Source organism: Simochromis diagramma, unplaced genomic scaffold (assembly GCF_900408965.1).
Source record: "Simochromis diagramma unplaced genomic scaffold, fSimDia1.1 OVJJ01000333.1, whole genome shotgun sequence".
NCBI classification, from domain to species: Eukaryota; Metazoa; Chordata; class Actinopteri; order Cichliformes; family Cichlidae; genus Simochromis; species Simochromis diagramma.
The window spans coordinates 170,076-194,901 of record NW_024386765.1 but is presented as its reverse complement, the minus strand read 5'-3'; the positions used below and the strand labels follow the sequence as shown (position 1 = coordinate 194,901).

General features: G+C 42.3%; 1 protein-coding gene across 2 annotated transcripts in view; it reads right to left on the bottom strand.

Annotated features, from left to right (window-relative positions):
• Positions 1–670: 670 nt before the first annotated feature.
• The window catches only part of LOC120735282 (guanine nucleotide-binding protein G(o) subunit alpha), a 98,446-nt gene continuing 74,290 nt past the window's right edge, over positions 671–24,826 (bottom strand). Inside the window, exons 5-8 of one of the 2 annotated variants that reach the window (XM_040034579.1) lie at positions 21,011–21,139; positions 19,216–19,345; positions 5,884–6,037; positions 671–3,326 (exon numbers count right to left, since the gene is read on the bottom strand). In XM_040034579.1, the coding sequence (XP_039890513.1) occupies positions 3,139–3,326; positions 5,884–6,037; positions 19,216–19,345; positions 21,011–21,139 (601 nt within the window). In that variant the 3' untranslated portion in view covers positions 671–3,138. Of the gene's footprint in view, positions 3,327–5,883; positions 6,038–10,386; positions 12,409–15,297; positions 15,452–19,215; positions 19,346–21,010; positions 21,140–24,826 lie in introns of those variants that run through there. The other variant, XM_040034587.1, reaches the window with a different exon arrangement.

Below are 24,826 nucleotides of genomic sequence, written 5' to 3'. Positions count from 1 at the left end.
TGGTTTACGACACCAACTCTCTGCCATCTATAATCCAGTTTTGAGTTCCCTCCCCAGACGCCTTAACGCCCACTCACATCCTGGGCCATCTGACCTCAGGAAATCACATGATAAGGTGGGGCCAGGTTTCACAATGAGCTCACCTGAAACTCTGGCTGATTGGGACCCACACCCACTTTCACACCTTGGCTCAGGCGATTAGAGGATCATCAGGGGGTCCTTTTGTCCCTCTGTGGGGGGAAACTCCCACTGGGTTTAAATCTGGGACTCTCCACCATTTGACCTTAGAACTGAAGAAGCTTCTCGGATGAGAGGTGAAACGTCTTCAAGCAACTTAAAGAAGTCCAGACGCTTTTCTTTGCAAGCTCCTTTGACTACAGTGGAATATGTTTGAATATGTTGAAGTTGTTCCCACAATGCTGTTCAAACCTTCTCTTTACCAGGAGCAGCCAATCAAAAGGAGGGTGGCTCAAATGGAGGGGAAGTAGATAAAACAGCTTGTTTTACAGAGCGGACGACCCCAGGGTCAGCACTACAGCTCAGTGTTCGCTCAATACCGCGGCTAAATGCAGCAATCCTGGGAAAATTCATGGATCCAACAGAAAGCCACAGCTGTGGAGAGACTGAATGACTCGGAGACAAGAAGAGGTCGGCTTTTGTTTTTTCGTAGTCATGAAAACAGTGGCTTTTTAATGTAAACACTACATTCGATTGGTTTTTCCAGCACGGACATCCCACATGAAATAACAACCATTCACTAAAGAAGAGTAGAGGGAGAGAGAGAGAGAGAGAGAGAGAGAGAGAGAGAGAGAGAGAGAGAAAGCTGCACAGAAAAAAGCATTCACTGGGTAAAGAACAAAACATAAAAAATATGACGGAAACGGGAACAAAATGAGAGGAAAAAATGCTTTCTCATGTCATTATACACGGTTGTTTTCTTTTTTAAAAACTAGAAATCAAGAAGTCAATATAGAGAGATGGACGAGGGCTAACACATGAAGAGATAACAGATCTACTTATTGTGTATGTGTGTGAGTGCGAGCAAGTGTGCATGTGAGAAACTGTGCTTTTCATTGTAGACCTGGAAGGAGTGGGTTAAACTGAAAAGAGACAGAGAAGAAGAAGAAAAGAGCATGACTTTATACAGCGTAGATGTGTGAACATGCGGCGTCCCTAACTAGCGGACGCAGCGAGAAACGTGCTCTCCCCCAAAAAGTGTTTGTTTGTTTTTTTTCTTCTGAAATAATAAAAAATAGATATTGTTATAATATTATATTTAATTGTTCTGAGTCAGGCTAAAGTGAGGACACGGATCTAATGCAGGGAAACAGGCAAAACGGTAAAAGGAGAAGGGGCGGGGCACAGTTCAGAGCATTATAACAAGACGGCGGGGTCGGTCTGAGATCTTCACGGATCAGCTCGCTTTGCAAAACATCTTTTACATTTAAAAAAGGGAGATATAGAGAAAGAGATACTCTGTAGCTACAAAGCACGAGAAAAGTTTTTGGAATATTAACAGGATCATTAGGAAGGTCGTTGGCGGTACTGTGGTAATGTTCACTGGGGTCTTTATTATTGTAGTAATCAGAGTACATTTTTGTCCTTTTTCAGCTCACTTTAACACGTCGCTGTACTCTGAACCTTTCTGTTGTCAATCCTTGGAAACTTAAATTGTCACTTTTTTTCGATATATATATATTTGCCTCTGCCGTGTCCCAGAAACCAACAATCTTCTCAGTTTGTTTGTTTCTGTATTTTTCTGTTTGTTTTTTTTACTTTTACTTTTTTTTTTTCTTTTTTTAAAGTTATCTGAGCATTATTTGTGTGTACTTTTTTTTTGTCTATAAGTTGTATGAATTAACTGATCTCTTTATACAAAGGCTTGAGTATCACATGCTATCTGGGCTTTAGAGGGAAAAGGAGGAGGACGGGGAGATGGGTTGGCAAAAAAAGAAGGAGCGCCCTTTAACTTTGCAAAAATAAGCCAAAAAAGAAAGAGATGGAAGAAGATGAGAGAAGTAAAGGTGTGGCATGATGAGAGAGAGAGAAAACAGACAGGTGTGTGAAGAAAGGTGATCAATCAATAAATAAATTAATAAATTAATCGACCATTATCAAACCATGAGTGAGTTTTCTTACACGGAGAATGTTAGCAGATCTAGAGGTTATAACAGTGAGAAAGGTTTAATCATAACATTGTGTAGTTGCTTCTATAAGCACAGCTATCTACAGTGCAGTACCTTTGTTACATGGCACTGATAGGACTGTTAGCACATTTCCTATTGGCTCCCACACCCGGCCGTGGCCGATGGTTTGCTAGTGGCTTAGGCCTGGAAACAGGAAGCCTTACATCCTGTCGATGAAAACCACACCTTGAGTAAAACGATCCCCAAAAAAGTGACTGACAACAAAAACAACAAAAATCACTTAATGTAAACAAAACACTAACATTAAAATCAGCATCGTCAGTTTTAGCAGGTCTTGAGAGTTTTGGCTGACCCGTCTAGTGCTTCTTAGTACATTTTCACATAATTCTGCAAAAACTGTTATTACATAATCACTACTACAGCAAAAAAGAAGGACAAAGTAATACACACACACACACACAGGGGTGTCAGGTGAGGCAAAACGTGAATAAACATCAGTGTACAGACTGATACTTGCAATAAATATACATATGATCAACAAAAACAAAAGTCATAAAAAACGTACAGGTTTGGGTTAACAACAAAAGACAACGTAAAAGAAAGGAAACGGGGAACGGAGGCTTTCATCGACTTTGTTCACAAAGTTTTCAAGGCTGCAGGGTTTCGTGTTTTCTACTAAAACAAATTTGTTTGCTTGGCAGCAAGCTCAAGAACGTCAGGAAGAGTCGGAGCAAGAAGAGAGCAGACAAGAACTAAAAACGGTATATATATATAATATATATATATATATGTATGCCTATTTTTTTTTAAATTATCCTCATTATTAATATGTACCTAGTTGCATTTTTCTTTCGTTTTTTCTTTAAGTAATCAGCATCGTCATCATCGCCATCATCATTTCCACAGCAGTGTCAAAGGAAGAGGAATGAGGAGGTGGGAGGACAGAGGAAGGGACAGAGGGGGGAGGAAATAACAGGGTCGGTAGGCGTGCTCAGTACAAGCCACACCCTCGGAGGTTGTTGGCGATGATAATATCGGTCACGGCGTCAAACACAACCTGGATGTTCCCTGTATCTGTGGCGCAGGTCATGTGACAGTAGATTTCCTTATTTGGAGAGCGATTCTTACTCTCGAACTGTGCTTGGATGTAAGCTGCTGCATCCTCGTAGGTGTTGGGTCCTGGAGGGAAGCAGATGTGTTACGACACAATTATTAAAACAAAAACTTCAAACAGGAAGTCTCATGAAAAAAGGACTTAACAAGTAGCTTTGGTTAGTTATCTGGATGATGATGATGATGATGATTATATATTGTTACAATGTTGCATTCTCTTATAAATACTTTGTTTCCAACTTTTTTCTACTTTTGCGTAGAGTTTAGATCACCCCTGCATGGACTGGTGTCTGCACCTGCGTAAATGTAAGACAAACAAGTACTAAACAATATAGAGCTGGAAATGAAATTAATAGCTGTTGCATAATCCTTCGTTAGTACCTGTAGGGCTGAGTTCACACAGTCAAATACTCAGTGCTCAGGTGGGTTGTTGTTAGTAGCCTAACTGTGTTACCACCATATCTGCATTCATCACAAAGTACACAAAATATCTGTGTTTGTATCGAATTCTAAAGCTTGGACTCTGATGCGTATGCTATATACATATATGCTACAGGAAGTTAGCCGGTGGACATTTTTGGCTGTGCAACAGTGGGAAACTCTTTAAACACTTTCTTTATGCTTCACTGATTCTGAAAATCTGCAGGTCAAAGTATTTTCAGTCTGTTGCTAGTTTCAGTTTAGTAAGAAACTTAGATATATTACTGTAAAATAAAATAAATAACTGATTCACATGGACAGCTAGCTTTGAAATCTGCTACACAGCATCCACTTCTAGTGATAGCTGACTCCACACCTTCCTTTGTGCTGCACTGAACGTCACACTTCACAGGAAATCTCACACAACTATTTAAAGCTAACTGTTTTAATGAGCTCAGACTTCAGAGGAAAGCAGCTGCATATCCTGTCGAGCAGTGAGACATTTTTGTTAGCTAATGTCAGCTCAGCAGCTGAAGCGAAGCCGAGACCTGTCGACAGAGTCGGTTTAGATGATGTGATATCTTTAGCTTCATATGAACTTAGCAGGTAGCAGAGCTGTCATCGCCACATAAAAGTCCAAATTAGTAAGTAGAAATACTATCCCTGTAACAGAGGTGGACTAGCAGTGCTAAATGCAGGCTAACTGGTCTGGTTTCCTACACACAGATGATCACATCTGTATCCTATTCATTTGACCTAATTTGAAGCACATTAGCTGTATATCAGATGCAATGATAGTTCTCCTCTAGAAGCAGGGCCGATGTACTGTACCGAGGAGTCGTTCATCAGCAATGATAGTATACATTCTAATAGGTTTGCAGATTTATTGAATCATACTCAGTCCTTCTGCTGGGCAAAGTCAGGACATGTTTGCGTGTGATGTAAAAGATATTTCTCCAAGATCTTTGGCTTTAAAAATATTTGTGGTTGTTAAAGGTTCGTAAAGTCTTCTGTTGGGAAGCTGCGAGAGCATGGGACACAGGAGGAGAGACTGACAGAAGACAGACTTACTGAGACTGTCAAGCAAGTTAGCCGAACGTAAGTAAAGCATGAGGGACAGGAATGAAAAGGATCCACTTGGAGACCGGAAAGGAGTTTGGAGTAGGCAGGAGGCAGCTCTCACTTATTGCGGCTGACCAAGCACGACTGTCTGGGGCTTCTTATAAGCAGTCTCTTCCTTTTCTCTGTCACCACCTCGTCCGACTCTCACCTCCACACGGAGAAATCTGTAAACTCGGTTCTGCCCGTTACAGGTTCTGGGTCTCTCTGCTCCTTCCTGCTTTCCTTTTAAACAGTATATCTCTCTTTTCAACCTGAGCCTCTGCAGTTCTTTAAACAGTTCGTTGGCCATCTCTGCTGCAAACTGTAAACAGCAACTTTGATTTAAAGTGCTTCGAATTGTTTACAAGTCTGTGACAGTAAATGTCAGGGCTAGAAGCAGAGCCGATGTACTGTACCGAGCAGTCGTTAATCAGCATCCAGAACCTCAGGAAGGGCTTTAGAAAGCATTTAATTTCTGGGAATTACACTTAACACAGGACAGATGGTAGTCATTCATACTTTTATATCCCCTCTTCAAAATGTCTCATACAGTATTAGCCTATTTTCGGCTCCGTTACACTGATTTTCATGCAAATTTCCAAATGATTTTGTACTACACAATTTTTAAGATTAAGCTCCTTCAAATGAAGCAATTTGAAATTTGGTGAAACTTGATCTGAGCTTTCAGTTAGCTTAACATAAAGACAGGAAGAACCAACATCACAGGACTATTAAAAGATAACTTTTCAGTAAACTGATTAAACTAAATGAGGAGCTCAATTAGAGGGTTGAGTGGGTTGCAAATATACACCAACATTGTAAAGCGATTCAAAAAGCACATCTTACATCGGATGTGTAGAAATGTGTCAGCTGACGTGGGCTGAGATCACCTGATCTGCTGAGCTCGACTCTGTGGCCTGCCCGAGTTCGTGCTACGCTCTGTTTTTGCAGTTGGCTACGTTCAATGAATGAACTTTAGATGTGTCGTTCTCGTGACTATATTTCGTCCTGTAAACACTTTTAATTCAGGAAAACAAATTCCAAACGCTCCTGTTTGAGATTCCCGCCCACCACTGGAATAAACCCCAAACTTTTTTCGTACCTGTGTATTCAGGGAAGCAGATGCTGAGCGGAGATTTCTTGATCTTCTCTGCAAACAAATCCTTCTTGTTGAGAAAAAGGATGATGGAGGTGTCGATGAAGAACTTGTTGTTGCAGATGGAGTCAAACAGCATCAAAGACTCATGCATGCGATTCTGCAGCGGGGAGAAGGAGGGGGGGGGCAAAATAATGAGGCACGAATAAAGAGGGAAAATGGGATTAGGGGAGATTAGGGGAATGGGTGAAGGAAATAGGAGAGAGTGAGGAAACAGGTGATAGGGAGGAAATGGAAAGAAGGCCAAAGTTACACGTTACCCCCGACTGAGCATGTCGACACAGTTATAGACACACATTAAAACTTCATCTGGGCCTCACACTGGAACACCAACAACAAACTGTGACAGTATTAATTTGGCCTGCTCGGGCAGGACTCGCCCATATTTTCAATAAATAATTATAGTTCGTGGAGGAAAGCAAAACATATTCTGGAAAACATTTACATTCAAATCTGCTCCAAATGCGCGCACACACACACACACACACACACACACACACACACACACACACACACACAGGACCAAGAAAAATAATCACCCATATCAAGTTACTCATGTGATGCTTTATTGTCTTTATCTCATGTATAAATACAACATCCAATAAATTATGACAACAGTGAGGGAGTTACAGCAGATGCATTTTATGCACAGTGATGGATAAAATGCAGCATTCACACGCACGCGCAGGCACACGCTCATACAAACTCGCACACGCACAGATAACAGCTTAGTAGATGTGGGCGACTTGTACAGTACAGCGAGTGTTGATTGGTACCAGCATGTTGGTTGAACAGAGACTGGAAGGTTAAAGCACGGTGAGTGCAAGGACGCTGATGTGTACCGGCATAAACTCTGCCTGATGCTATCACGGTTCGTTACGGTCATGTCCCCCCAGCTCTCTGACATCTCTCCCAGCTCAGCAGCCTGAGTGCACATTACATCAGCTGGCGCGGTATAGCAGGGACCGAATGTTAAAAGGTTGCAAGCAAAACCCGGTTTCTAAATCCAAAGTACAAGTAAGGCAGCAAAAACAGGCCACAGGAGCTCATTTAAACCTAACACGGGAAAGATCTGGCACTTCGGTTTGGCTGCCATTGTGACATTTCAACAGCTTTTTGTGCTGCTGTGGCAATGACATGGCAAAAGGTGCTAACATTTCTTTTGTGACACCACCTGCTGCCTAGAAGTGCACCCACGCTGCTGTCCCCAACTCTCAAAGCTGAATAGGCCACTGATTGTGTTATCCACCCTCCTCTTGTCCTCTCGACCTCGCCTACTGTTGCAGTTGTCTTCTGTTACTTGGGATTGGTCCTAAACCACTAATTGTGTTACAGCTCGCCTGATGCAGAAACAACGACGAGGTCTCAAAGGTAATAATGTGAAGGACCGCACGTTTCCCACCCCGGGCGCCTGCTCCGTGTCATGAAGGGACGAGACGGGACTTTGGTCTTTTCACCTCTCATCATGTACACCATGACTTCTACTGAACTGTTTATGAAAAAAGACGTTTCTGCTCAATTCAGTAAATTTTCTATTAGCTGCCGTCTTTAGCGTATGTTCAGTAAAATTCAAGTGTTGTGTTCTGTGAATAAATTTAGGCACACACTGATCTGAGATCACTCTAACTAATTTAGTATGTCACTGACAAACAGCACGAATCCCTGTAGGTCCGTGCGGTGCCTCGGGTTAACGTTGGAGGACAAAGCTCCGATGCTGTCCTGTCACCGTCAGCCCGACGGCAGCACAAACAAGCAGCACCTTTGCAGAGCAGCAGTCGTCAGCGCAGCGTGGATGTGGAGTGACTAAACAGAAGTGTATCTGTTGCCAGGGGCGGATCTAGAAGGGTGGCATGGGGTGGCAAGTGCCACCCTAAAATGATCCCTTGCCACCCCAAGTGCCACCCCAGTTTTGCATATGACAGTGTTGTTTATTAAAATAAGATCGCATTAACAGTTTGAGCGTAGTTACAGTCAGCAGTGAATATAAATCCTAAAACTGAATATATTGCATAGTGTTCCCCCTGCACCAGTAACAAATGGTTCAGCCCATAGCAGGACGGCTTTTTTCTTGTTTTCAGTAGCAAGCGATGCTTATGATCGTGCCAGAGCACATTTTGAACAACACCATGGGAATTTCAGATTTCACACAGGCAGGTGGATGTTACACTGTGGAAATGGAAGGAAGGTGAGTGTTATTAACCCTCTGTGGTCCACGGACACGCTGCACCTCCACATCACATGACTGATGTGAGCTGACACAGCAACAAGCTGCAGCCACGCTGACTCTCTGTTTCAGCCACATTGAAAGTTCAGACTTCAAAGTTTTTAAATTGTAATTACAGGCCAGTAAATCCAGAGTTATGATCATATATATCAGCCACGCTTTGTTCTAAACACTGTCGTCACGTTTGTGTGTGTGTGTGTGTGTTTTAAGCGTTTTCTAAGGACAACGCGAAAACAGTAAAGAAAGAAAAAAAGCCACCTCTTTCCTATCGGTGGAAAAATGCACCACGTCGACCAATTAAAAAAAAAAGTCAACATGTGGGATTTGGTTGTTTAGGAGGAGGGGAGAGTTTTAGGAGTGACGGTAACGGCAGCGAGAGAGAGCGAGCGAGTGAGTGAGAGAGAGAGAGAGAGAGAGAGAGTTTTTAGATGTGGGAGATTTGTGACGTGTGGAGTGTTTACTTAGTGTGTTGTGTTGTGTAGTCGTTGTTTTGTTTTGTGTGTCAGTGAGGGCACTAATGACTGTCACAGAGGCACATTTGTAAACACTGTCACTAAGTAGAAAACCAGCGGAGTGATACACCTGCTGTTGTCAGGCCTGCAGGTTCATCCCTGTGATGTTCCGTCTTTTGGTCCTGTTTTTACTGACACACATCATTTGTGGGGCATCTTATTGCGACACCTGATTGTTCTCTCATTTTAGTTTTAGTAATATTTTTAAATGGTTGTACAAAATGAAAAAAACAGCAGATGTATTGTCTGCATTTTTAGATAAATAGTTGTTTATGTTTACAAAATGTACAATTTATATTTGCAATTCAAGTTATAAAAATTTACTCAACATGTCTGTTTTTTTACAGTAAAAATACTACTAGTTATTTTTTGTGATTTCAGATCAGTAACACTAATGCAGTATGTCAGTGAAAAAAAACAACTAAAGTCAGTTGAGCTGAAAAGACACCAAACAAGGCAACGGAGAAAAATAAAATGAAACAATCTGAGGGTGAAACACAAACGTAAACTCAAAGGAGTCACAAATGTCCGGTTGTATTTCAGACCTCAGAGGGTTCATCCGACAAATCATGAAAAATTAGGTTTACATGTTTGTTCGTGACAGTGCAGATTTCTGACATTTTGTGTAATTTAAGCTGCAACAATGTGATTGTTTTCTAACAAAAAACAGTGAAACATAAGTTAGACTTGTGTTTGTAAATGAAGCGCCCCATGTTGTGTAGCTTTCTGCATTTTATACTTATTGGGCTACATATGTATTTATCATACAGGCTGTACAGTACACAAATCAAAACTTTATGTAACTAAAGTATTTAATTATGTGGGCTACAGACAATAATTAAGTTATAGACTATATTTATATGAAAAGCGTGTATACTTACTGCATTTGAATCATTATAACCACATGTAACCACCTGCATATGTGTTTGAAAAAAAAAAAAAGGCTTTGATTTTGCCCCCCCATTTCATTTCTTTGCCACCCTAAGAAAATTTCTCTAGATGCGCCCCTGTCTGTTGCATCAGACGCACAGTTGTGCTCCTACGCGTATCACACAGAGGGAAATCATTTCGGTAAGAGGAGATTTGGTTTTATTACGAGTGAAATGTGCGATTGCAATGATATTAACCTCTGCACTGCAAAGACGGGGAGGGAAAGGATCGTGTTTGAACTCTGTACGCGATCATTCCCCAGTTTAGGAAAAAAATCCGAATTTATAGAAGAACTTTGATTTTTGGATCGATGGGATTAAGCACCGATTTCAGCCTGTCAACACTAAACGCTTTGTGTTTGGAAGGAACAGAAGCTTCATGCAAAGTGTAGTGAATGAATGAAGCTACTGAGAGTGAAAACTAAGGAGAGGCTGACACAGAACGCAGAGATCGTTTTCCTTTCTGTAACAGATCAGTCCGAGGAGACGACGATGAAGCGCCTTTAGCAGTCGTGGCAGCGGCTCGCTGTGTGGCCGTGTGAACCTCTTTGGCTGGAAACTGCAGTATTATTTGGCAACTAAGGTGTTGTGACATTTTGAAGCCCCGTGAGTGTGTTTGTGTGTCTGAGGCCTGTCTGTGCTGAAAGGGTAGATAGGTGCCCTCTGGGTAATTAATCCACAGATGCTGACTCCACCGCAGCACCCATGGGCTGATGTCGTCTCTTACACAACACACACACGTTCATGAGCACGTACACCCACACACACACACCGTGACCTTTTCTGTACTATCAACAGACACATGTAGGTAACTATATACAATCTGAAAACATGAACACACAAAATACACATCAGTGCACGGCACACAGCATGCAGGCTGAACGACAGCCTCAGGGAGCGCTCCGTTTCTAAATTTGGCACAGATGTGGTCGGACGGGCCGATGATGACGACATCTACCTGTGCTCCAAAAATGGCGGCTCTGAGCAGAGGAGACGCATCTGGTTGTTTGTGCGTGGATGGAAAAGCGGAATAAAGCGAATGCCCTTCTCATAAATAAAGATGACTCTGTTTGGCGGGAAGCGCGCTCGGCTTCGTCGGCTCCATCGCGTCTCACAGACAAACACTTTCTATGTGACGATGTTAACTGTGGCTACACGGAGGAACTAATGACGTAGCTCCAGTACTGCCCTGATCTCTCTGAGCTGGGTCAGAACAGCGCCCGTCACTCCTCTGTTCGTTTTATGATCGATTCCAAACAGACGTCGAGATACGAGGAGAACAGCATGGATACAATCGTAGTCTGTGTTCGCGTCCCAGAGGACGTACACATCAGTCTGTAATCTTTCAAAGCTCACCTCTGGTTTATTAAGGTGGACTGGAGGACAACAGGGATATTGCACGGTGCAGCCTGACACAGTGGATGCAGTGCCAGTGCCCTTTAAAATCAATACTTGTGCTGAAGCTTTAACTAGGCGGAAACTGTCCGCGGGAGTCGGCACAAGCTTCTGCGACTCTTTGTTTCAATTGATTTTAAGGAGTCCCATGCAAGAAGCGAGATGAGCCTGCAGCCGGGAATGGCGTCTGCAGAGATTAACGATGACAGCGGCGTGGCTCAAGCAACAACGTCCTCTTTATGCGCTCATTTACACTATGAAATTAGATTCAATCAAAAGAGGAATCAGGAGGTTTACTGAAATCTACACGGGCCGAAAAAGTTTCCTCTCAGATTAAAAGCACAGCAGTAAGATTTGGTGATATGTTCTCACAGCCCGACTCTTTAGAATGACGTGATTTCACAGCACAAACAAGCCGCCAGCAGGTGTGTGTGTCTGTGGTGTCCCTGTGGACCACCCACTAGTGACCAGGGTGCACTCTGTTTTTTACTATGGGAACGTAAAAGTGGCAATCCCATTTAAATAAAACATACCAAATTCATTATAGATTATTATTTTTATCATTTGCTATTCACAACAGTGTTGCTGTAACTCCCCCCTCAGCTTCTTAGTGGGCACAAATGCTGCTGGGAATTTAACCCCCAAAACTCTACTACTCTGAAAATATCATACAATTATTTTCATCGACTTAATAGCTCTGAAATTTACACTTAGTACTTGAAATGCCTGCAATAAAGTCAGTTTTGATTAAAGCTTTGAATTAGCTAAACTTGACCCCCACTAAGACTAATCATACGCACGTTTGCGTCGACTTTTGGTATAAATAAGGCACAAATTTATGATACAAAAATATGAATACACAAACTGAAATCAAAGGGAAAAAAGTAAATACATCTAGTAAACGAGTGATTCAGTACACTAGACTGTGGTCGGCTCAGCTGGTCTCTCGTTCTGCTTCTCAGCTTCGGTATTGTGCAAAATATCTGCAGCGAGAACAGATTTTAGATAGAAGGTACGCTTAAAATAACGGTTCTTAATTAGGATTGAAAAAGATAAGATGTCTCAGCCAACCAACCACCAACAACCAACCAGTTAATTCAAACTTGGCCAGTATGAGAAATGAGTACTATGACATCATGAACACAGCTCAGACCCCACATTTGACCGGCTCTCACATACAAGTCAAACACCCAGCATCCATTGGCCAAAGTTTAACAGCATCATCAGTACAGGCCACACCCTCGGAGGTTATTGGCTATAATGACGTCAGTGACGGCGTCAAAGACGAACTGGATGTTGTTGGTGTCCGTAGCACAGGTCACGTGGGAGTACACTTCTTTCTTGGGTGACTTGTTCTTGCTCTCATATTGAGACTTGATGTATCCCAGTCCCTCTGTGTAAGTATTTAGACCTGAGGAGACACACACACACACACACACACACACACACACACACACACACACACACACACACACACACACACACACACACACACACACACACACACAGTTAGACACACACACACAGAGTTAGAAAAAGCCTTTTATTTATACAGCGCCAAATCACAGCAACAGTCCCCTCAAGGTGCTTCATACTGTAAGGTCGACCTACAATAACACATACAGAGAAAAACCCAACAATCATATGACCCCCTATGAGCAGCACTTTGGCGACAGTGGGGAGGAAAAACTCCCTTTTAACAGGAAGAAACCTCCGGCAGAACCAGGCTCAGGGAGGGCGGGGCCATCTGCTGCGACCGGTTTTGATCTGAACCTTTGTATCCGTGTGCTCCCCTCCATGTTTTCTGAAAACATCACCTTTGACTCTCAGCACACATTCGGCTGAGGCGTGCTCTGTCGGCTGTTGAGCCAAGCTTCAATAAAAATGATGCACGGGCCGCGTTCTCAGACGAGGTGATTTCAGACAGATAAATGATACGTGATGGAAGCTAATATGTCCTGTTATTGCTGGCGCAGACTGCAACTTCCTGAACATTATTAATGTGTTACAGACTTCAGAATGTGACAGATACGAGGCCCTGAAGCTAAAAATAACGGAGCCATTATTCGTACCGTGCATTGATCAATTTACCAGCACTGGCAAATCCACTGTGCAGCCTTTTAGCTCAACAGCATTATCAACTGTTCTGCCTTTACGCAAGCATTTGGCAGGTAATGCAGCTTAAATTGGTACAGTGCTTTTAGAATGAGTCAGATCTCACTGATTGGAGCAAATGTTGTTCCAAGTGTCGCTAACATCTATCTGGCTCTCAGCCATTAGCAGCACTGTGGTTCGTCTGTCTGCTTCGGTGGCAACTTCATCAGAACAGGCACAAAGTCTGCAGAGGGGTGAAGAGAGGAGGAGAAGAGGGGCCGAAAACAAGATTGGAATTCTAATTCTCGCTTTCTCACAGTCCCGCTGGCTCGGCCTCTTGCGTTCCCACCATCTTGCTTTGCCTGTGTTGTTATAAATTTCTCACACTCTTGCTCTCTCTGTCTCTGGCATTGCCCCCCCCTCCCCGCCTCACATGTTGTCTTGTCTCTTGTTTCCTCTCTCACTGGAGCTCCTCTCGTGCTCCCACTAACACCCCGGCTTTTATTCCCTGTGAGTCTCTTTGTCTGTATTCAACGTTATGTTCGACTTTCATACTTTCTTAGAAATCAGCACAATTGTGACTTCAAAACTGAGAGCTACATATATGAATGGCCAGGTCTGATTCATTTCACTGTATTTTTGCTCTGCGTGAAATCTCGACATGCTTGTTTTTAATGAAAGAGTAACTTCAGCGAATGACAGCTTGTCTTAAATCATCAACCACATCACCAGCTCTAATATAGGTGCAGCTGGACTGTGGTGACAAAAGAATGGACTTTTACACCATAATGCAGTTATGAAAGGGAAGTCACTTTTTAGTCTGAGCAGCTAATGCTAGCAGCTGTCCACAGATCTCAGGCTCGTTTCAATAAACAGCTGGAGCAGCTGAAGAAGTTTGCCAACGTTTCTGCTCGATTGCTGCTTCGCCTAATTACAAATACGGGTGTGTGTGCGATACTTAATAGCAGCATCTGGTGCTGGCAGTTTGAATGTGAAAGTGATTCATCCACAGTTTAAAAAAATAAATGGACAACAAACCTTTTCCCCTGGTCCTGATTCGACACAACTATCAAACCCTGGAGGCAGAAATACTGTAGCCAGACTGTGTTAACAGACCTCTCTGCACTGAGCCATACGTGCTATTAATCTCTGCCTCTCTTCCACAGCATGTCTTTATCCTGTCTTCCTTCTCTCTCCCAACCAATCACAGCAGATGGCCCCGCCCCTCCCTGAGCCTGGTTCTGCCGGAGGTTTCTTCCTGTTAAAAGGGAGTTTTTCCTTCCCACTGTCACCAAAGTGCTGCTCACAGGGGCTCATATGATTGTTGGGTTTTTCTCTGTATGTATTATTGTAGGGTCGACCTTACAGTATAAAGCGCCTTAAGGCGACTGTTGCTGTGATTTAGCGCTGTGTAAATAAAGTTGAATAGTAAACATATTTTTCCATTCCAGTGTTGACGAATGCTGTAAAGAGCCACCAAGCAACATCTAGCTGGGAACTAATGCTTCTTAAAGCCTGCAGCTCTGACGTCAAGCAGGAACACTGCTGTAGCTGCTGATGCAGTTATCTGAATGCGTACTGCATTTGTAGTATTGACTGTACCTGGCAGTGTAACCTGTGGCCTAAGCAGGAGAGGGCAGATTATGAATGAGGCCAGGCTCCACTCTTACAAGTGTGTACTGTCAATATATAGAAAGCACCATATAAAGAGTTCAAATATCGCCACATATTTGATATCTGACCTCCTTTAAAGTCGAGAGATTGATCCGAAGGTCAAAGTTTAGCCATTTAAAACATTGTTTCCTGCTGTGTAAGCAATGATGTAACCTCTGACCTTTTCTTCAAGGTCAAATTTCCATAAAATGTGTCTCATCTTTGAACCTTTTGTTGGTATCGTAACATTTAGGGAATGATGTCGGCATATGGATTTTCTAAATATCACGTTATAGTTTGCGTTCAAATATCTCGTCACCTTTGACCTCTGATCTCACTGTTCCACTTCACAGCTGCCTTTCCTTTACTGCACTGCAAACTTTTTAAACAAAAATAAAATGAATACATAGAAAAGAACGATTCCCTTAAAAGTAAATCCTCGGTGCAGGTGTGGACTCTCGGAGAGCTTCTAGTTCTCGTTTTAGAACCCACGTTTGGCTTTTCTTAACATAACTACACTTCATGAGATGTCACAGTGCAGGGTTGTATGTACCAGTGTACTCAGGGAAGCAGATGGACAGCGGTGACTTGCTGATCTTGCTTTCAAAGAGGTCCTTCTTGTTCAGGAAGAGGATGATGGAGGTTTCCTGAAACCACTTGTTGTTACAGATGGAATCGAACAGCTTGAGAGACTCGTGCATGCGGTTCTGTAGGAGAGACATTAGCACGAGTTAACGGGGCTGTTAAACCTCTAACCACTATCGCACTGTAAAAGCACATAACGGAAACACGGGCATATAGTATTCACCTACATGCATACACAAAGCGAAATTAAGGACACCCACATCACATGCACACAATCTTAACACAAAGAGGAATTAAAATTGAATCTAAGAACAGAAGTCCTGGAAGTTCCTCTTGGAAAGTGACTCGTATATCTGGGTATGTGTATTTGTATCAGCGTATCAGTAATCAGCATTATTAGTAATCTAAATAGCAAAGCCATGCTCTTTTAGCCAGTTAGCTTCTATTACACTGAGCAACTAAGCACAAGCACCCACTCTGGGCCCTGCAGAGTGAGGCTTTCAGGAGGAGGAGGTGACTGCACGGGCTGGCAGCATGTATTTGAGGAAAAAGCTGCAGTGACAGTTTGTGGAGGTAATGAAGTGTAAAGGCAGAGAGGAGGAGGAGGAAGAGGAGGCTCAAGTTATTACTGCACTTTGAAACTAAAAGCTTTGCAAGTGTTTTCTGACTATATTTATCTTCTCGGCCAAACAGGAACAATGCATGTGCTTCATAAATGAATAATTAGTATCCACTGTTTGGTTGGCTACTAAAATAAGTAGAAGATGAAACAAAACTGAGGCCTGGATTATTTGTTCATAACAAACCCGTTCATGCTACAGTGAAATTGATTCAGAGACAGAGTTGAAAGCAGTTTCTCTCCAGTTTGATTTCTTTCCTGCTTAGATCAGGACAGGGGAGCAAAAGCAGCTGATTGGATTAGGGAAAAACAGATCTATAGAAAATTAGGAAATTAAGAAGAGCTTTAAAAAGTTACCAGGAAGAAAGAGAGAGGAGAAAGCCAGACAACATTTTTGGATTGAGCGGTTCACAGACACAAAGAGGCGCTGCTTTCAACTCTCAGAGTGTGCGTACACCTATCGGGGTGGTTTCATACCTGTCTGTGGGTGGAGCTTCTGTAGAAGATCTGACTGCTGATTGGTTAGAGAAGACAGTCGATGGCAACAGTGACAGGAGGAGTGGAAGTAGCCAGAGATGCTGCAGGGCGGAGCTTAGAGCAGGAACAGAAAATGCAAGGGACCCCGTCGCCCCAACCCAAGTCCCACTTCCTTTTTAACCCCCGTCCTCTATCCCACATACACACACATGCATCCCAAGTGCTAAAAGGAAAGTGTTTAGGCAGGAAGACAGTATCCACATACAGCAGTCGTCTCGTCAAAGGGTGGGGGGATACGCCTGTGTTCGTTAGAGCGTTCCAACAGAAATGAGGAGGTGACACAGAAAAAACACAATGCCAGAGCTGCTGGAGTAGACGCAATAGAACAACAAAGCAACAGCACTGAGTGTAGCGTGAGCCGTGTCGATGTCTCTCTAACACACTGATGCTTTTTAAAAGGTCAGAAAGCCGGCGAGCGGCTCTTTCAGCTCTTCTCTGTCCTCCGAAACAGCCCACGAATAAATCTCGGCTATAAGAAGTTTTCCTGTTCTACCAATGGCAGCATATCTGCAAGTGCTGAAAGGCTTTAAGAAACATTCACTCAAGCAGTATCTTTGAAGCTGTAACTCACACGTGTCATCTCTTGTTTGAACAGAAGTGTTATAAATGTCATGTGTGTGGGTGATTATGGGATGTATAATGTCAAGGAGTTCATAACAGTGAAATGTGAATGAACCTATTTTGTTTTTTGCCACCATTATTTATTAATGCATAATAATAATAATAATAATACTGATAATAACAACACATTGATATAATGTAACAGTTTCTTCCCAAAAGCCACCCTGAGCTCACACGTGACGACACAGCTCCACCCCCCAATCCAAGGACTTCCCTCTGTACATAAACTACCGTCAATACTGTGCAATAACCCACACTGTAAATATATAACACTTTTATTTGTATATTTGCACACTAACTGTGGATCTCACTGTACATGTGTATAGTGACATTAAAAGACTGAGTCGTGTGACTTTGGCGATCTCTAGTATTCTGGGAGTTCTTGGGAAAACTATTTCATACATCATTAAACACAGTTAAATGCAGGCACGGAGCATGTCGTCATGTAGCATGAAACAGCCTTCGAAACAAGTCAGCAGACAGAGCAGTGAGGGCTGCAGACGCACGATCTCGGTCTGATAGGGAAAAGAAAAATCTCCCGTCCAGCAAGGATCAGTATAATGGGAAATATTGCCATTCTAATTAAATCCACAGCCTATCAGCGACTTTGATGAACTGCCCAGAAGGGATATGCAGTATGTATCACTCCCATTACTGCCGGGTCGGGGGGGGGGGGGATCTTTACCATTCGACTGTGTAACATCCTCACTGTGCGCATACGGACACATCTGCTAGTAAAACTGACAGAGGATGCAGCAGCTCGTTGAAAACTGTTTGGTTCAACAATATTAGTGTTGATTTGAGAATTACGTCAGTCAGATTGCAAAAACAAAAACACTCCAGCTCGTGTTGTCTGAACATATGAGCGTGTTTACCGCTGGATGCCTGGATCTGTCTTGTTGTGTCTTGGGATTTTCAGCTGTCACGTCTCACGTTCATGACATTAGCAATACTGTAAATTTCTGTCAAGCGATCATTAAGTACGACACTTTTGATTGAAACTCCTGTGGCACTGGTGCAGAGGTAACGGAGGCAGCCTTTCACGCTCTTTCACGGTTTCTACGTCAACAAATCAGAATCACTATCTCGTCGTTGAAAAAGGTCCAGGCTGTTTCTTTCGGTGGGATTTTGCTTCTTCCACACAGGTTTGTAAAGACAAATGCACGACTGTGAAACAGCAAGCTCAAAGCTACGCCTGTTTACAACTGCACCGCTATTTATATGGAGGCACAGAAACAACAGATTTTAAATGCAAGCGGCAAAAACAGGACGGAGCTATTTGTGAGCACATTTCGTGATGGATATTTCCTCTCCTCCAGCGCCCGTCTTCTGGTGCTCCCAGCTCAGAGGGAAGCTTGATGACAGCTGCATAAATAGATGAGCACCTGAACACATTTCGACTTCCTGGAATTCTCCCAGGATTCACTCTGTGCTTATAAATAGCAGCGAGTGCTGTGCATTCAAATCAGCTTATTTGTTTTAGGTTACGCGATATAATCGTTAGGGATCCTCTGTGGTTAATGTCACCACTTCTTTCTTCTCTGCAGTGACGACACTTCACCCGTCCCGGACTCTACAGCCGCTATGTTGAATCATGTGGAACATTCGCTGTGTCCAAGTTAGAAATTTGTTTATTGTGCGTTGCAGGGAAGAATAATTTGCATGGAGAAAAATAACTCGCATGTACCTTTGCATTCAGTTACAACCTTTGTTAAACAAAAAGTCTGAAAACTATTTTCCGTGGGGACTTCAGCGTCCTCACGTATTCTGCAGCAGGAAGTGAGTAAAAGCCCAGAGGATAATTCCACAGAAGTTCATTGTGTAGCACGACGTGTGGTTTACCACAGAGTCGGTCTGTGGGTCCTAATGGGAATGCATTAGGTATTTATATATAACCCCTTCAGACGTGCACGGCTTGATTTCTTCAGACATTTCTCTCCAGCCCTGTCACAAGCTTTGTGTCCGCTTACATGTGACAAACATAGATCTATCTTTACACTGGCTGCTTGTCGTGTGCGCCGTGACCTTTGTTTTCCTAAATCCAGAATGCATAAACGTGGGACGGATTCACTGGAGAGAGAGAGCACAGCTGTGAACACGTGTCCTTACCGTGGTCTCGTCCTCATGCAGCACCTGGTCATATCCGCTGAGCGCCACACAGAAAATAATGGCTGTGACATCCTCAAAACAATGAATCCACTTCTTCCTCTCTGACCTTTGACCTCCCACATCAAACAGCCTGATGGACACAAGAGACAAACACGGGAAACAAGATCAGATTTTTTAACACAAACATAATTGAAATCGTCAATTATTACATTTGTACAGAATAGAAATAATAAATTAAATTCAGTCGAGTCAAATTAGAAGGTGATTCAATTTGAAGCTCATTTCGAAGCATGATTCAATTTGAGAACGACTTCTTAGCAGACGTCCAAACTGACGGAGATCCGGGGAGTAAAGCAGCTTTCAGTCCGTGGGTATAACACAGTCCTAATAACAGGTTCACGTCCACACAGAAGGACTCTGGCCTCACTGCTGGACCTGAAGGTGCTCTGAGGATGTCTGATATTAACAGCGTGCCGAGCGCCGTCACAAAGATCTTCTTGGATTTCCTTCTTTTCTCCTCGGAATCTGATTTTTGAAACAGTTTGTGGTTTAAAGAAACACAGAAACTGTTTTTATGCTGACATCATTTCCTTATACTGTTATCACTGATGATGATCTGACATGTGACTTTCACTTATTCACGCTCTTCAGATAAACAAAGGAGCTCTTATATTTGCTGTCAGAAGGTTGCTATTAGGATTTCCTCTGCATGAGCGAGGACAGTGCCTCTGCATATGCACACTGTACCTGCTGACTGCGGCGTGTACAGATCAGGCCTGACGCTAAATCCTATCAGGGTTTTATCACAGTGAGTAAAATGGAGCTTCGGAGTATCTGGATTTGTTTCTCCCGTCTCTCCTCTGCAGCGACAGTTTTCCGGATCGATTACCACAGACACGTGGCAATTTCTGACGTCAGGTTTGATTTTCTGAGGACTGCACTAGAGCTGAAACTGTTGAGGTAGCTCAACATCTGTCACAAGTATACAAAAACACACACTAACCAAAAAACAGGAGTGTGCTGCACTGAAAGTAAGTCAGCTGATGTTGCCAGATTCAGATGTGCAATTTTAGAAAAGAACATAACAACCACCCTAAAGGACTTAATCCACAGTGAGATGAAGTCAGTCAAGTCTGTGATGGGTATAATGGTAGGTAGGTTCATGGGTTACACCCAGGAGAGGAACACTGTAGCCTCCCACACACTGCCTGACTGCTAGTAATAGCAACTGAGCTGACAATATTTAGGCTTCTTCAACAAAGCACACCCAGCACAACTCCTACACAACAGTGAGAGTGACAGAGGAGAGCATCACTCAGCAGAACGAACTGCACAATACAACCCAAGCAAAAGAAGGAGGAAAAGCAAAACAAGCATTAGCTGCCAAACGTGATGTGCATCCATCCAGAAAAATAATTGGTGTCTATGCTACACGTATTAACCCCTCTGCTGTCTTCAGTTAGGACATGAATGTGTGCTTATACCTGCACACATCCACAGAAGTAGGGCGGAAAATGAGCGATTAGATTAGACGCCAGAACAGGACTCGCCCCTTCTCTTTCCTATAATGCCTCTCCTCTCTGTCATCATTCCCACGGCTCCTTGTTCTAATTGAATCAGAGCTCATTTAAAAGGAAGGGAATCATAAATATAGACACTTGTTTAAAGCATTTAATCTCATTAATTACAGGCTGGAGTTCCTACTGTACGCTTGGATAGAGGAGCAGTAAGAGGCACCGCTGAGAGTAAAGCACCGAGCGCACACATCGGGGCAGCAGTCGCTTTGGATACTGACCTGAAATGAAGGTTTTTGAAGGTAAAGTGTGTCTCGACGATGCCTGTGGTCTTCACTCGGGTCCTCAGGATGTCCTGCTCTGTGGGCTGGTAGTCCGCCGCACCAATTCGATCTAGGCTGTCTAGATAGCTGCACACAGACACACAAAACTCAGAATCTGACACAACAACTGTTTGTGTACCCATACAACAACTGCAGGAAAATACCACGTGTAAATGAGGTCCAAAAACATCAGCGAGCCATTGTTCTCACAAATTTCCCTGAAGTGTCCTTTACATCCACCAGGAGCTCATGTAAGTGGCTCAATGTTGCTGACTGCATTGGCAGAGATGTGAATGGATTTGTGGTGCTATGGCCTACTTTCAATTTAAGTGTGAATTTGTGTTGCATAATGAGCACAATCTGACACCCACCCACCCACCACTGTAGATCTGCAAATATCTGAGCTAATTCCAGGTGCTTCTGTTCTTTCCTTGCTCCTTCTATGGGAAGTGAGCCTCAAATCAGCACTGTAGCAACAGCAATGTGTCACATGGTTCAATATCTGATTGTAGAAATCTATTTTAGTGGCTCAGAAATGTTGATTAAATTTTGGTTTACTGGATAACAGCAAACTTCTCGCTGCTACACATTAGAGGAATAACGTCTGTCTGAAATACAAAGTTACCACATGGAGCAGCCACTTGGTAACAAGTGAGGAAGGGGAATGGGAGGATTCACTTATGTAACGGAATATCCCTGGAAGAGGGCCATTATTTTTTAATGTGCACGTATAAATCAAATAATCGTGAACAGCAGAATCCAGAGAATCGTTCTCTCAGTCACTCGAGCTCTCACACTATCTACTGTAGCACACAGCTAAGGGCGACAGAAGGAAGAGCTACAGTTATGTTAGAGTCACTTTGTGATTGTTAGGCTTGCCTTCCTCTTTAACACCTGAATACTGCTCTGGTTCCAGCTAATGTGCACCTTGGAAGGTTTAATCCCTCATTTTTTCCTTTCTTGTTTATTCCCTTCTTCAAATTAAGCTCAATCTCACCATCGGGACGAAGGACACAGACAGTAAGTAACATTTACAAAGGTTATAAAAGTGTTCATGAAGCACCTTCCATAGACGAGTGGTCACAAAGTGCTGGACACAAATACAGTAAAATAAATAAGAAAATTAAAAGCCATAAACAAGATGCATAATAAATTAAAATCAGTAAAAGTATCAACTGAAAACCAAGTTTAAAGTCCACAGAGTCATCTGAATGTAACTGTAATAGGTGACTAGCCCAAAGCCTTGGTGCCACAGATGCATATCTTTAATCTAGAAACTGTTCAAAGTGTTGTTTCAGAGCCGTTAGGAGGATCATTAGTTACTTTTAAAAGACAAAAGCTAGAGAGATGACGAGAAAAAGAAATGGATGGTACACTGTCACAGCTTCAGCGATAAGAACAACTGATTACAGAGAAAGGAATCTGAATTATATTGTGATTAAAATGTGAAAGCTGTAAGGAGGACACAAGAAGACTGGATATTTTTATCCTGAGCAAAGATGAAAGTGTGAACAGCTGAGCCTCGATTTATTTCTGAAACTGAAAACAAACAAGCACCACATCCCGAAGATGTGCGCACCATGTTTCTACACAGCATCCGTTGACTGGATTAGTGACTTGGTGTTAAAGCATGTTTCAATTCACAAAATGAAAGGATGCTAATTAGATTACAAGGCAGTCAGTCAAACAAACCAGAGCACTTCATCACAAAGCAATCCAAAGCAGATCAATTATGCCGAGTGGTTCATGCAATTTGTGTGAACCACTCGGTATTTCAAACTGAAAAGTCACAAACATTTTGCAAAGAAACAGCAGATTTCCAAAACCTAGCACGTGGGAAATGTTAATAATGAGCCCAAAGAACTGCGAGGAGCTTAGAAGGTTTACTAAGAAGAAGGGTTAGGGTTAGGTTATTTGCCATTCGTGACCTTCAGGAGGTCTGACCCTCTCTAACAAGAACACGTCCGCTCCTCCTGTTTGCTGTTTCCATTCTGCTGTTAGGCTTCACAGAAACACCATATCACACAAACTCACACTAACACAAATGCCATTATATAATGTACAGAGCTGCAGTCCCACAAAGGTCTCAAACACACAGTAATGTCAACTACATATCACCTTCGGACAGGCAGATGACTTTTTGTAACCTGTGTTAGGCTGTTTTTAGCGGACATACTTCTTGGTACGCTAGGTCAATGAACACCGACCTCAGGAGTACATACAACATTATGGCTTATCAATAAAAGAATGCTTGACCAAAAGCAACTTTCAACAGACTTGATGCTGATCTGCCACGTCATTGGGCTTTGGCTACTAACTAATGTGTAGCTGAGTAGCTAGCTAATCTAGCAAACCAGACATGATAAGCCCAGCAGATGTTTGGAGGCGTAGGCTTCTATAGAGTTATATTTTACTAAGGGGGGAAATACAGGGTCATTGTTTATTAAATTTCCAGTAAAGTGTTTAATAATTACAACAGTGGTTAACTTAATTAGTGCTGTGCCAAGGAACAATGATCTCTGACACAGTCAGACTGATCGCTAACTGCTAACTGCTAACTGCTCGACAATCAAGCCGATTTCTACCTTATGTTCCCGTCCAGGCTGGAAAACTACACTGTAAAAAAAAAATCCTAAAAAAACAGTAATATTCGGCAGCTGGGGCGCCAAAATAATACGATAAAATCACAGAAAGTAACTTTCCCATGAAAATACGGTTATTTTCAGTAATGACAATACAGTTTGTTGCCCTAATTTTACATGGGATTTTGCCTTTTTCAAGTGCTTTTAAACATTAAATTAGGAACAATTTTACGTGATTAAACAATGAAATTACCTATAAAAAAGGTCAATGAATGCAGCACTATGAATAATAATACTTAAATGTACAGAAATATACAGTTAACAGTTGGTTTAAATAACAATGGATTGATTCATATTCCACTTTATAATTCCCCTCTGCCCATCACCAGTAGGTGAAGTGTCTTGCCCAAGGACACAACGACCGAGAGTGTCCAAGCTGGGGCTCGAACCGGCAAGCTTCTGATTACAAGGCGAACTGCCAACTCTTGAGCCATGATCGCCCTAAATAGCAATAATAACAATAATAATTATTTGATATAACAAAAGTTTATACGAATCATTTTATATATTTTTCCATAGCATTACATTTGAATTGAACAGTTCAATCTTTCAAATAACGGACAAATATTTGTGCAATCATGATGCATTTGTGAATGTATTTTAACAATCTAAATATGTACAGATAGATACATTTAACAAACAAGAAAATTAAGTTTTATTACATTTACATTGATTTTACGTTAATTTACATTTGAAATGTAAAATCACAGTCTATTTATGTAAATTTAATGTTCTAGAAGAACAGTACAAAACTGTAAAATACACAGTAAAATACTTTTGTATCACGATTTTTTTTTTTACAGTGTAGGTAATATGGATAATGGACAAGATTTCCAGCTGTGCTTGATATTCCCCACTGGTTATGATTTGATGTGTATTCTACAGCTAAACGTTTTATTCTGATATATACCTTATCTGTTTCTGAAAATGGCGAGAATCCAATCACGGTTCTTAAGTAAAATGGGATTTCAATAATTATCTCGTTCATGTTTGCTGTCATTCCAAATGTGATTAAAGTTGGGAAAACTCTAAACTGGGCTAGTTATGTCCATGAAAATGGACGAATAAACCTGTGTGAGTACAACAGCCCGCAGTATTGTTAACAAAGCTATAACACTGAACACTAATTAAC